The sequence below is a fragment of the Sapajus apella genome, unplaced genomic scaffold (assembly GCF_009761245.1).
Source record: "Sapajus apella isolate SASKATOON/1434 unplaced genomic scaffold, GSC_monkey_1.0 scaffold50, whole genome shotgun sequence".
Lineage (NCBI taxonomy): Eukaryota > Metazoa > Chordata > Mammalia > Primates > Cebidae > Sapajus > Sapajus apella.
The window spans coordinates 9,399,142-9,412,350 of NW_022436990.1; the positions used below are offsets into that span (position 1 = coordinate 9,399,142).

At 39.2% G+C, this 13,209-nt stretch overlaps 1 protein-coding gene across 4 annotated transcripts in view; it reads right to left on the reverse strand.

Moving 5' to 3' along the window:
• Nucleotides 1-13,209, reverse strand: part of NPAS3 (neuronal PAS domain protein 3) — an 848,226-nt gene that overhangs the window by 236,092 nt on the left and 598,925 nt on the right. For all 4 annotated transcript variants that reach the window (XM_032242688.1, XM_032242687.1, XM_032242685.1 and 1 more), the window contains one exon: nucleotides 4,564-4,653. In XM_032242688.1, coding sequence (XP_032098579.1) covers nucleotides 4,564-4,653 — 90 coding nt within the window. The remainder of the gene's footprint in view (nucleotides 1-4,563; nucleotides 4,654-13,209) is intronic.

Here is a 13,209-nt window from a genome sequence, read left to right on the forward strand (position 1 = left end):
GCTTTAGCTGGCACGTAGGGTATTTTCTAATGATATCACCCCATGCAAATGTGCAAATTTCCTGGCTTGCTCTGGGTCTCACTTTGTTGTAAACAGGACCCTGTATTAACTTGAAAGCACTTTGCTGGCATAGGTGCACATTATAATTATCCTGTCTCATCTCATTTTCCAGAAAAAAATGTTTTCAGAAGATGTGAGTCCAGTTGTATTCTCTGGTTAACTGAGTTTCATGTCCTCTGCCTCTGGCAACTATAATGTTCGATTTCTCAGGAGGATTTAGAAGAAAATGCAGGATGTAAGTATGGGTGAAGGAAAGTCGATTTGAAACCATGTAAACCACCAAATGAGCCAGGGCTATTGTGAGGCGTGGATGCAGGAACCGAATGTCACTCTCCAAATGGTCTTCTGCACAGCTACGGCTGGCGGGCAGTGGGCTTCTGTCTGCTTCTGAGATTTGTAATTTGGGTCTTTGTGTTTGCTGTGTGGATCATGACAGTCTTGCTGTGAATGTGGACTCCAGTGGAAGCATACCAGTGTCATAATCTACAGGTTAGCTCTACCAAAATCCTATGTTAGATTTTCAGATTTCAGTCCCAGAAAAACTTTGCTTTCATTAAGAAACAATGGTTTTTCATTTTTGATGGTTGATTGTATTTCCCTTTTTGCTTTGGTTACCATGAAGCTCATGGCTAAATCTGAAGCTTTAATAAAGACCATCTATAATAAATGGTCTTTTTATGATCCTCTTTTTCTCTTTTTTTTGTGTTTTTCTACTATGTGGTAACAGTTTACCTATTTTCGCTTATCTTCTTTTCCTTATTCCCTAGTTCTATTTTGACATTATTTTTTATCATACGTGTTTATGTAAGCTATTTCAAATCCTTTGTGGAAAGAGGAGAGTATAAGCCAACAAATAAATATTTCTCTAAGCTTTAAATCCTATATCAACTAGAAATACTTTTATTTATCATGTAAAGTCTCTTTTGGATTCTCTGGAGATTAAGCCCCTTACATTTTGGAAGAGATTTCATAAAAGCTGGCTATATATCATTGCTACATTTTCGGTGTTAGGGAACCCATTCTGTTTTCTTTCATTTTCACTTCTGCCTGTTCCATTATAGCTAGAAAGCAGAGCTGTCTTGAACAGCGCTGAATGCCATCACCAAATGTAAGAAGTTATTCAGTCTCCATGCAAGCAAGATTCAGCCTCAGTATGTAGGAATCTTCCTTTAATATAAGGACTCTTGGTGAGTAACTGGGAATCATTTTTACACAGGAAAGCAAGTCAACAGAGCATACGTCTATAACCTGAAACCACTTCTTGGATGTTGTTAGGTTGAATATATACATCTCTCCCCTCTCCCCTCTCCCCTCTCTCTCTGTCTCGGGTGTGTGTGTGTGTGTGTGTGTGTGTGTGTGTGTGTGTGTGTGTTTGTATGTGTGTATCCCACAATATCAAGAGGATTGTTGAGGAAGTTCAGAAATCATCATCATTCACTCATTCCCATAATTACAACAAGATGACAATACTTTAAAGAGAATACCCGGCACACACATGCCCTGGACACCAGGAGCTGTCCCACTCAAGGAAATGTCAAAGAGAAAATCCACTCTGGCTGTCTCTATCCCCATGCCACACAACAGAGCTCAGAAGTTTCCCTATTTTGTTTTCTTGTGAACCCCCCCCAAAAAAAAATCCTAATTCTTTCCTGAGCATAAGCCATTTTAAAGCCACCATATTTATATACACATTGAAAGAAAATAAAACTGAGGGAGGGATATCTTGAGAGTCAGAAATACAGACATAGCTATGCTCTGTACCAAACCAACATGCTCATGGTCCTCCTTAACAATTTCACTAGAGAAGTCTTTGATGACAATTGCACGTTGTCTTTATTTAACAAAACTATTTGAAAAGGAAAGGAGGGACCATAACTTTACAGATTCCTTATCACTGTCCAGAATTTGATGGAATAACCACTTAGCCAAAGTTGTAGAATACAAGCAGAGCGTTTGGTTTGCACTTAACGAAGGGTGTGTGTGTGTGTGCGCGCGTGTGCGCGTGGAAAACTCCTTTCTGGAGTTTTAGCATAGATTTTTTTTCCCCTCATGCTTCGGGCATTTAAAAATATACAATGTTCTTATCAGATTATTTTCATATTAATCCAGAACTATTCTTAAGCTTTAGCTCTGAACTCTAAATAGATAAATTGGTATATACAAAAATCACTTTCTACCGACTGACCCCTCATCACTTCAGTTGCATAGTGCTGCCAAATGAAGGCCCCTATCTCCTATCTCACAGCCTCTACCTGCATATTTGACAGTTTCTGCCAACACTGAACACATCCACCAGAGGAAAAGGCAATGGCACATTTTGGCCAGGGAATGCCCCTGAATAACTCAAGATGCTGACTACTGGTACGTGCTTTAAAATCCATTATATATAAAAGCAGGGACTGATTGCACAGAAATCGCCAGATATTATACCATGTCTACACAGCTGCTTTGTTTCACAGAAACCTCAATTATTTGTCTCAGATTTTACTTGATGATACAGTAGAAAAGCAGCTAAATAAAATACTTTTAAGGAGAAACCAGCATAGGGTTAAAGCCAAATTTTTCTTGAACAGATGATATTTCAGATGGCCGCACTATTCCAGATGCATCAATTTCCTTGAAAATCCAATCCATATATGTGCATATGCTGTGCTGGCAGGAGGACTGACTGAAATGGCCAAAACCCAAGAGCTAATATTCTTTTGGCCAGAATAATGCAATTATTATTTTCCTAGCTATCAGTCTAAGCATACAGAGCCATCTGTTATGCAAAGCAAACATACACATCTCAATTACAGAAAATGCAGTTGCCTTGACAGAATTTGGATTACACCACTAACCAGGGCTGTAAAATGTGTTTTGAGCTAGTATATAATGGATGCTTTTCAGGAGTTCCCTAATTAGCATTTACCTGCTTAAACTAATTATTCATCCTTCTTCTTTACTGGCTTATTAAACTTTGCTGGATACTCCGAATAAACAGATGAATACGGGCATTGCAGAACAACAAACAGTGGTGTTTCCACTTCTATATGGTAATAACAACGTAACAACATGGTGGCTCACCAATTTCGGAACTGAAGATTTTCAATACTAGGTCCCAGACAGATTAAGACAAGGCTTAAAGTCTATTAAAGGCTATTACAAAACCAGATCTTTAAACAAGATACAAGAACACTAATACCCAGCTGATAAAAGCTCAGTTTCTATCATTTGGTTTGCTAAAGTCCACATAAAGTAGAATTGCTGCATACACTATAGCTGAGAGCTTGCATGTTCTTCAAGAAGCATTAACAGACAAGACCCTCGTCTGGATTCTCAACAGTAAATAATCAAATTTGGCAGCGTTTCACCTCCTTCCCCAAGCCTCCTCACATGCCAAATCTCTCTCTCTATTATTTTCCAATGCCTTTCTTGATTTAGCTATTACCCGGCAAACTCACTAACAGCCAAAAGGGTCCAGCCGTGCTGGATGTCTCCTTACAGCTGTGCCAACTTTCAGAAGCAAGGAGTCTGGGGCGGGTCCTGCTTTAAAGGAGAGAGACAAATCTTATCTCTATCTCTAGCTTCAAGGGGCAACTGAATGAGCAGTAGATTATCCAGCTTGGCAGATCATCACACACACACAAAAACCCTCCCACTGAGGGCTGTGTTTTCCTCATGCCAAACCACCAGATGAAAGGGGTCAAACTTAGCCAATCACCTGTATGGGTGCAAATGCCCAGATGTTCAGCATTTCTATGGAGAAAACATCTGGATAATTAGCTGAATTGCAAACCTTGCTTCAGGATATTTTGGCATTCATTAGATGCAGCCCACATCTTGGAATTCACTAGAACTGAAATTTTTGTGTTCCAGAGGAATATTGAGAAGTAACATCCAGGATTTTGTCCGTGGCCCATCAGCCTCCATTTTCTTTTCTTTTACCCTCCGAAAAACACATGTGAGTAATTAAATGGCAAATAATGAAAAGCCATCTTATTTTATGAAATCATCTTTCAGCGTTAGGAAGCATTTGCAAAGGCAGCAAAATATATCCTTGCTGGAACCCTCCCTGCAACACATTTTAATGGTCTCTTTCAGCATTTCTTGACTCCAAATGACTCCTGCCATTGTGTCAGCTCCCAGGATAATGCAGGGTACTCCATAAACATCCAGTAATAGGACACAAGGGAAGCACTATTAGTATGTCCCTCTCCTACTGGGCACAGAGGTTTCAAAGTTCAAAACAACCAAGGGAAGAAACTTCATTTGTTCTCAATAAATTAATAATGATCCTTGGGGGGTGGGGAGGGGAACTGAAGTTTTTGAGCACAAGTTTATTCTGAATGTTCAACACTGACACACAGGTTTCTCAGTGACTTTGAGATAATAGTTGGGTAAAGCCATTAAATAATAAATTTGATAATTCATGCTAAACAGAATATTCCTTGAAGAAGGAAAAGCATGAGGCTGAAGAAGGCTTCATAATCACTGCTAAGAATCTAAAATTGTTTTACTTACTTGTGAGAGGCCTAGGTAGATGGAGACTGTTTCGGAAATGTACAAAAATTTTCCTTCTTGATTTAGTGCAAATACAAAGCCATCCAGGGACTGCAGGAAAAAAATAAACACATAAATAGATTAATAAATATAAAGGATACAGATTTAATTAGTAAGACAACTGAGAAAAAGCAATACATCAATTTTTTTTTTCTTTTTTTTTTGAGACAGAGTATTGCTCTGTCTCCCAGGCTGGAGTGCATTGGCATGATCTCAGCTCACTGCAACCTCTGCCTTCCTGGGTTCCAACAATTATTTTGCCTTAGCCTCCTGAGTAGCTGGGACTACAGGCATGTGCTCCCCATGCCCAGCAAATGTTTGTATTTTTAGTAGAGACAGGGTTTCACCATGTTGGCCAGGCTGGTCTCAAACTCCTGACCTCAGGTGATCCGCTCACCTTGGCCTCCCAAAGTGTTGGGATTACAGGCATGAGCCACCACGCCTGGCCATACTGAATTTAAGACCATTTTTTCCCTGTGTTTAATGAAAGTCCTAAGATCATTTAGTATTGCATTATACATGAACAATTTACAAGTCTGAATTAAGACTGAAAGCTTTCTTTTACTTTAGGGACTTATACCTCTGTCATTTTGATCAAGATACATTACATTCATGTACAAAATAAGGTCATGCTGATTTTATGAGATGTTGCCTTTATTTTTTTGGATTCACTGGGCACTGAGATTAAATCAGCAAGATTCTCCGTTAAATAGTTGAACAGGAATGAAGATCGTAATGAAATGAAAGAAAAAAGGCTTCCTATATCAAGAGCAGGTAAAAATCACTACTTGAACCACTATGAACATCAACAATTTGCTAATTAATAAGGAATTATGCCTTCCTTACTCCCAGTGCCCACTGTGTTAGAACAACAGGAAAAGCCAATACATTAAGGGAGAATGTATATGAGCTGCAATCTTACAAACTGTAATTCTATTTTGGAAAACTCTCTATTCAAGTTTTATAGCATCAGTTCTAGTTTCTATCACAACTCCTGAAATGGAAACAAAAGAAAGAAAGAAAGAAAGAAAAAGGATGCTACACATTATCTGTAACTCCTAAAACCTCAGTCCACTTTCCAAACTGAGGGTTGCATTTTCAGTTTGATGAAGGATGTAAATCATCATGAACTCCAACTGCAATATAGCATTCAAACTGAGAATAAATTTGTTTCAAATCCTTGCAGTCCAGTGCATCTTATATCCTCCATCATTCTCATGTCTTCTGTTTTGCTTTACATTTATTTTTAACAAGATACATTGCACAAGTGCTGCTTGTCCGGGAAAAAAAGTTTTAAAACGTGAGTGGTATTTAAAAAAGTCTGTGAATTTGCAAATATAGGAAAACCATGCTAGGAGCAAGATATGTGAAAACACTAAATTAATGACATAACTTGTAAAATATAGAAAGGTGGAAGAAGTGTGTAAATTTAGTTAGAAATATTTGCCTCCTCAAATCCTAGCAATAATTTAACTCTCCTAAAATACTGATTTCTTATATATGTATGTATATGGGGCCGTGTGTGTGTGTATGAATATACAACTCACACATATGTATGGATATATAAAATTTGGATTTTCTGCTGAATACAGTTGCTTGTGCCTGTAATCCTAGCACTTTGGGAAGTTGAGGTGGGCAGATCACTTGAGACCGGGAGTTCAAGACCAGCCTGGCCAATGTGGTGGAAACCCCATTTCTACTAAAAAAAAAAAAATACAAAAATTAGCTGGGTGTGGTGGTATGCGCCTGTAATCCCAGCTACTTGGGAGGATGAGGCACAAGAATCACTTGAACCCAGGAGGAGGAGGTTGCAGTGAGCAGAGATCACGCCACTGCACTCTAGCCTGGATGACAGAGCAAGACTCTGACTCAAAAAAAAAAAAAAAAAAAAAAGGATTTTCATGTTTCCTGACCTATTTTCACTGCTCCATTGGTCAGAAACTAGGGATGACACCCAAGCCCCTCCTCTGATTTCTTGGGTTCTGAAAACAATTCAAAAGTCACACTATACTGTTCCTTCTAAAGAGCAAGTTACATGAGAGATGAGCTTTTAGCCACAGTAATACAATAATACCAGCTTACATTTATTAAGCATTCCATGCTAAGCAGTTTGCACATATTGTCTCTCTTAATTTTCACAAGTGCTATATGAAGTTATTGTATTATTATCTGCATTTTATATACAAGGCAATTGAGGATTAGTGAAGTTAGGTGAGAAGCCTATTCCTAGTTTGCAGTTCAGATTTGAACCTTGGCAGTGGGACTTAACTAACAATACTACCTTCCCACAAAAATAGCGATTCTTGAATTGACATGTGTGAATTAATGAAAAGACAAATATTCACGGCATTTATAAAATTAAAATATTTACACTAAGAGGCAGCCTGTGACATCTTAAACATCGTCCCTTTTGAGCAATTTTTGTTCAAATGATAGAATCCCCCCATTGTGGGTGGAAGACAGAGTTCATGCAGAAGGATGGCAAAAGAGTACTCAAGTTATTTCCACAGGAGGTCACCTGGCCATTTTGCTCCGAAATAGCTCCCGGAACCAGCTATGGGGAATAAAATACTGTCTAAGGGAACTGGGCTCTTTACCTTTGACAAAACGCCAAACCCTCTGGAAGCTTTTCTGATAGAGCCTTTCAAGCACAGGGTGTAGTATACTGGAACCTCACTTTGAACCAGTGCAAAGGGAGAGATATTTCCTTCCTAATGATTGGGAAGAATCTGATTTCAACATACCTTTACCTCAAACAAGATGTCTCCTGAGGATGACTCATGAGACTTAGGACCCTCCCCTTTGTGAATATTGCCTTGGAGATTATAAAAGGGCTTGTTAGGTTTTCCATTTGACCTGATAGCCATGGCTTGGTACGCAATCATAGAAAACTGTGTAAGTCATCTTCTCAAATTTTAATATGTCATTTTCAATTAGAGCAACAACACAAAGACAGGTCACAGGAGAACTTCTAAGGACACAAGGGACAGTTGGAAACCTGTCTGGGTGCAGAAGAATGAACTGATGAAGCTGGTGTGGGGATAATCTCCTATAGTTCTAAACATTCATTTTACAGCGGAGGAAACTGAGGCACAGAGAGGCTAAGTGGCTGGACAAGATCAGATAGCCAGTTAGTGGCAGAGCCAGGATAAAATCTTCTTCACGCCCATACAATTATTAAAGCATTTGTGGCATTGTATGTTTCTGGTTGGCTCATTCAGTTCTCCAACCAGAGAATTTTTGAATCACTGAATTTCTCAACAGTGGGACAATGCCTTATTTATCTTTAGCCAGCACCTAAGAACTACTCAGTCAAGATTTATGAAATCCAGTTCTACCTCCACGCTCAGTGCTCCTTTTTCCTTGTATCACAAATACCATAATGACTAATAAGTATAAGGCTGGTTGCCTGGCTAGGAGGCCGGACACACCCACCCATTCTGCACTTGGCACCTGACTCTGCACCCGGCACCCACCTCTGCACTTGGCACTGCTCTCTGCTCCCGGCACCTGGCTCTGCACTCTGCACCTATGGTTCCCCTGGAAGGCCCCGGCTGATGCAACCCTGGCCGGCTCTTGCATTAGAAAAACCCGCCCGACAACCTGCCAACCAATAACGGCCCACCCCATCCCAATCCCGCTCTCCTGGAGCCAGTCAGAGCACCCAGCTGTTGCTCCTTACTCATAGCCCTAAAAACCCCATGCCCCAGGAAGTCAGTGCGACTTCTCTGGCCCCTTTTCCCGGACCATAGAACCTCGCCCGGGGGCTGAATAAACTGGCATTTAATTTTCTTATACTGGCCTCAGTTTCCTCATTTTAAACTCAGCAATAATCCTTACGATAAGGATGGAAACTATTTTCTTGAAGAGTCCAGCTTATGGACTTAGATTATTTGCAGATTCAGATTCCACAGATTTCTACTACGGTCTGGGATATCTCCTGATATTTAGAAAAGAGTGGATTTTTTTTTATGTCCTCTAAAACACCCAGTCCTATTTCTGAATAGATGTGTCACTTGCTATCTACGCATATCCTTTACTTCCTTACTAAAGGGAATTGTGATTTTTAACATTAGGTTCAGATTTCATGTAGTTACTAAAATATTTGAGGAGGTTTGGGCACCATAGCAGGGTAGAGGAATATCTGGAGGCTAAACATCTGATGCTATTAAGCAGTGGCGATCTAAAAACTGGCCAGTTTTGTTTGGCAAAAACAGAGGCTTCAACACATGTTCCAATTTCCTGGTGAGATTAAAATGAGTCTATGTCTACATGACACAAAGACATCCAGTCAATTCAATTAAAAATAACAGCCGATTTGGTAGGGGAAAAAACAGCTAGTTAAATTAGTTGTTAGTTATCAGAGAAGTAAAACACACACACGCATACAAAAACACACACAGACACACCACCACCAATTGGTTTATTCACCATATTTTTCACTTTTATGCTTATCATTTTGGTCAATTATACCTATAGTCTGAGATCAATGTCCATATCTCAGATTTGATTACCTTTCAAATAAAGAATGGGATATGAAATCAGGTCTAAAGTATATTGCCAAGGTCACTTTTCCCATAGCCACTACCTTCTGATTCAGGACTGTCTCTGTCTATAGTTAGCTGTATGTTGCCACTTGGAAAAGTTTGAAGGGTAGCATTGTGGTTGGTTTAATTTGGATATTATCTTAAAAAGGTGGGAGGAGGAGGAAAACATTCAGTCAGTTAGTCTTGGAAACCAAGTGTGATAAATCTGAAAGTTCTGTGGAAGTTTTTAAAATTTTGAATCAAGAAAGCTATTATATACTGCGCTGTTCAATCACTGCAGGCTACTTTTTAATTTTTTTTAACTGCCCACTGTTTTCAACAGGCGCCAATTAAGATTCTGGGGTCAAAGGGTTAATTACATCTTCTTACTCACTATGTAGAATTTTCTGATTATTAACTAAGGTTGGATTAAGATGAAAAAGAACCTACACACATGTTAATGCTAGTCCCTCCTCGAGAAGATTTATTGTAAAGCCATGCTGAAATCTATCTGCTTTCCTCAAAGCAGATGGAGAACAAAATCTTAGAAGAAACAGTAAAACAGACGTTTTAAAGAATGCAAGCAAGTATCTGATTTATCAAGACAGTTTTCTTATTATTGAAAGCAGTTCTTAGCTACCCAGACAGGGCTGATTGGAGATTTCCTTTGTCACATCCCAGTAAGTCTGTGAGATACACATGCAAGAAGTGAGGCTTGGATACACGAGTCAGGAGTTAAAGCATCTCTGAATAATAATGCCTGTAATTATAATTTATATTCCCTGACATCGCTGTAACATATAAAGTATAAGGCATAGTTTCTTAACCCCAAAAGCCAAATGCTTCTAACGGTACTTGTCAAATGATGAGGTTATTTCCTTGCAGGGTATGGAACTAACCACAGCGTCATGATTGAAGGTATACTAATGTTTAACGCATTGTGCTAAATGGATTTATATTTGTCAAAGGAGTTTTGTCTGTTTTCCTTTTTGTGCATATTTCTGTACAGCCAAATTTCACAGAGTGACATATTACCATGGTGCTCTGATAGGGACAATTTTTAAGTAAGTATACAAGCACTCTGAAATTAGTTGTTCCTTCTTTGACATTCCAGTACAGAAGGGGGAAAATCACCCCAAACTTTTTTCCTATGACTTAACTCCAGTTAGAGAGAAGAATTACCAGTAGGCTAGGTTATTTTAATGACAGATTATTTTAAACTAAGCCTTCACCATCTGTTCCACCCCCTAATTATGAATGCAAAAAGAACATATTTCACAATTACATCAGTAAAAAAGTAAGATATACATGATTTAAATGCATGCATGTGCTCCTTGTCCAATGTGCCATGCATCTGTGATGTTCTTCCAATTCAGGCTCAGACTGCAGAGAAAATGCCCAGACGTGACAGAGAACAATCTCTGACATACTCAACTTTCCCTTCAAACCCAGAGTTCTTCACTGGTGTGACAATTCTGTTAGGACAAGAGCAGAGCCTGCATTTAAGCACTATGCTTATCAGACATTAGAAACTAGTGTTTTACAGCTGCTAAGACAGTTTTGCTGTTAATAAAAAGAGGCTCTGTGAGAAAACTGCCTCCATTCCCTAAGCAATGGGTTAGCATTGGGAAGAAGTGAGTCTGGCCTTGCACCCTATGAGAATCCTGGCTGGAGAGTGAGGACAGGACTCCATTGCCTATCTTTCCACTCTGCTTTGGCAGCAGTTAAAAGAATTAGAAAGAAAAGATATATTTCTTATATTTTTTGGGCTTTAGATACAATCACACTTTGATAGAGCTCATTAAAATGCCACATTGCCCTCTGAATGCACTCAGGAAGTGATGCTATACTGCTCAGGCACACACATGTGGACTCGCAGCAACTTCAAGGAGAACCTGGATGGTGCCCAAAGTGCCCACATGTATCCGTTTATGGGGAAGAAAAAGATTCACAAATTGTGTCTTTGCAATCTGACTTTTAACAATCCAGCACTGTGCAGAAACAAAAGCCTTACTTTCAGAAATAACAATCTAAGTCAAGTATATTTTCTCAAAGTGGATAAAAGCACACATATCAAAGGTTTAGACTTTTAATTAACCCTTAAAAATCTCCAAGAGTTTTCTGTTCCTTCCTTTGCCTTCCAATGAGTCCACTGCACAAAGGACAGCATAGGTTCAGATTGTCGGGTACCAAAAGCCACATGTGTCCGAATCACAACACCAAATTCGATTAGTTAAATTTGACTATTTTTCTACTAAAAAATAAGTCCAGAACAGCAAACTGTGATGCCTCAAAACACCTTTCATTAGGGTTTCCTACAACATGTAAATTCAAACATCTTAGGTGAGGAAACAGTTGAGAGCCATAGACGGCCTCTCTACGTTCTCAAAAGAGAGGCAGCAGAATAAAAGGAGTGACACTGAGCTAGCAAAATGCTGAAACATAAGAAGAACAAAGACACCCACTTTCTGAGCAAGATGAGGTTGTGCTTCTGCTCCTTCAAATTCCTTTTTGGGGGAGCTGTGTATCAAGGTGTTGACCTTTTTTCTCTGGGATGCTAGTTTAGGCTTTACATCCAGCCTTAAAAGATACAGATTTACTGATTTGAACATCCAGCAAAATGGACAATAGGCTGTGGTCAAAAAGACAGTGTGTGGCATTTGGTGGAATCACATTGGCCTCTGAGCCACAGGACCTAATCCATATTATCTCTGGTTTGTCCAAGGGGACCTGGGGTTCTACATGGGGCAAAGGTGAGCAGATGCTCCTTTTGCCTCATGGAGAGGATTCCCAATAGTTATTTTAAAGCACAAATATTCATTGCAGTGCTACATCTGCTTTGTGTACACGTGGTACATTAAATTATTGAATGGTAGACTTCCAGACCTAAGGGCTTATTCCTTATCGTGCTTCTCTCTCATTGAATTCAGAGTTCTTTTTCAAGGTAAAGGAGGAATCCTCACCTTGGCAGAAGTAATATAAACAATACATTGCGCTGGTTCTGAATGGCCTAAAAATGTCACTGCTTTGCCTTGGCTAGAAATATGCTGTTCACGCACATGTGGGTACCAGGTGTCTTTCAAATTGTTGGCATAAAAAAAAAACTAAAAGAATAAATAACAACTGTTTACCTTACATCCTGTAGATTACAGACTACTGGAAAGAAGGAAGTGGTCTTCATTAAATATATTATATATGAATAGAATAGGCTGTTATGCATGTTATATGTAACATATATTGCATTTATTGTTATAGAATGTTATAAACAATGTGTAGTTAATTCAATATTCACCCGGGGAAAGAAAAGGAAGCAAATATTTGTTAGTCACATTACGTAGGTCACATGTGAGATAGGTATTATTTAATCCTATTTTGCAGATGAGGAAACTGAGGGTCAGAGAATTTAAATCCATTGCTCAATATCACATAACCAACATGAGGTAGAGCTGAGAATGAAGGATCCTTGACTGCTTTTCCTCTCACTGCTGAGACCTCCTGCTGGGTACTTCAGTTGTTTCACACTTTGATATAGGTGTGCAGAATCCTTGCCTCTTCAGGCATTTCTTTCCACAAAAGTGAGTCTCATGCTCTTTCTGTTTAGAAAACACCTGTTGACTCCAATAGAAAACACCTCTTGGGTGCTTATTAAGCATCAAGCCCATGGCAGCCTGGGGTTCACAAAGGGGAATGAGACGAGGTTCCCACTCACATTGCTTTCTTAATGAAGACTCATCTGTGGGATTCAAGACTAAAAAAATGAATACAGTTGAAAATTAACTTTATGAAAAAGAAAACCCCAAGGCAAAGGCAGTTTCCAGTTTAGGATACCCTAAATACACAGTGGGAACTCCTGGATGACCCAGCTGATAAGCAACTTCAGCATAGTCTCAGGATACAAAATCAATGTGCAAAAATCACAAGCATTCCTACAAACCAATAATAGACAAACAGAGAGCCAAATCATGAGTCAACTCTCATTCACAATTGCTACAAAGAGAATAAAATACCTAGGAATATATCTTACAAGGGATGTGAAGGACCTCTTCAAGGAAAGCTATAAACCACTGCTCAAGGAAATAAG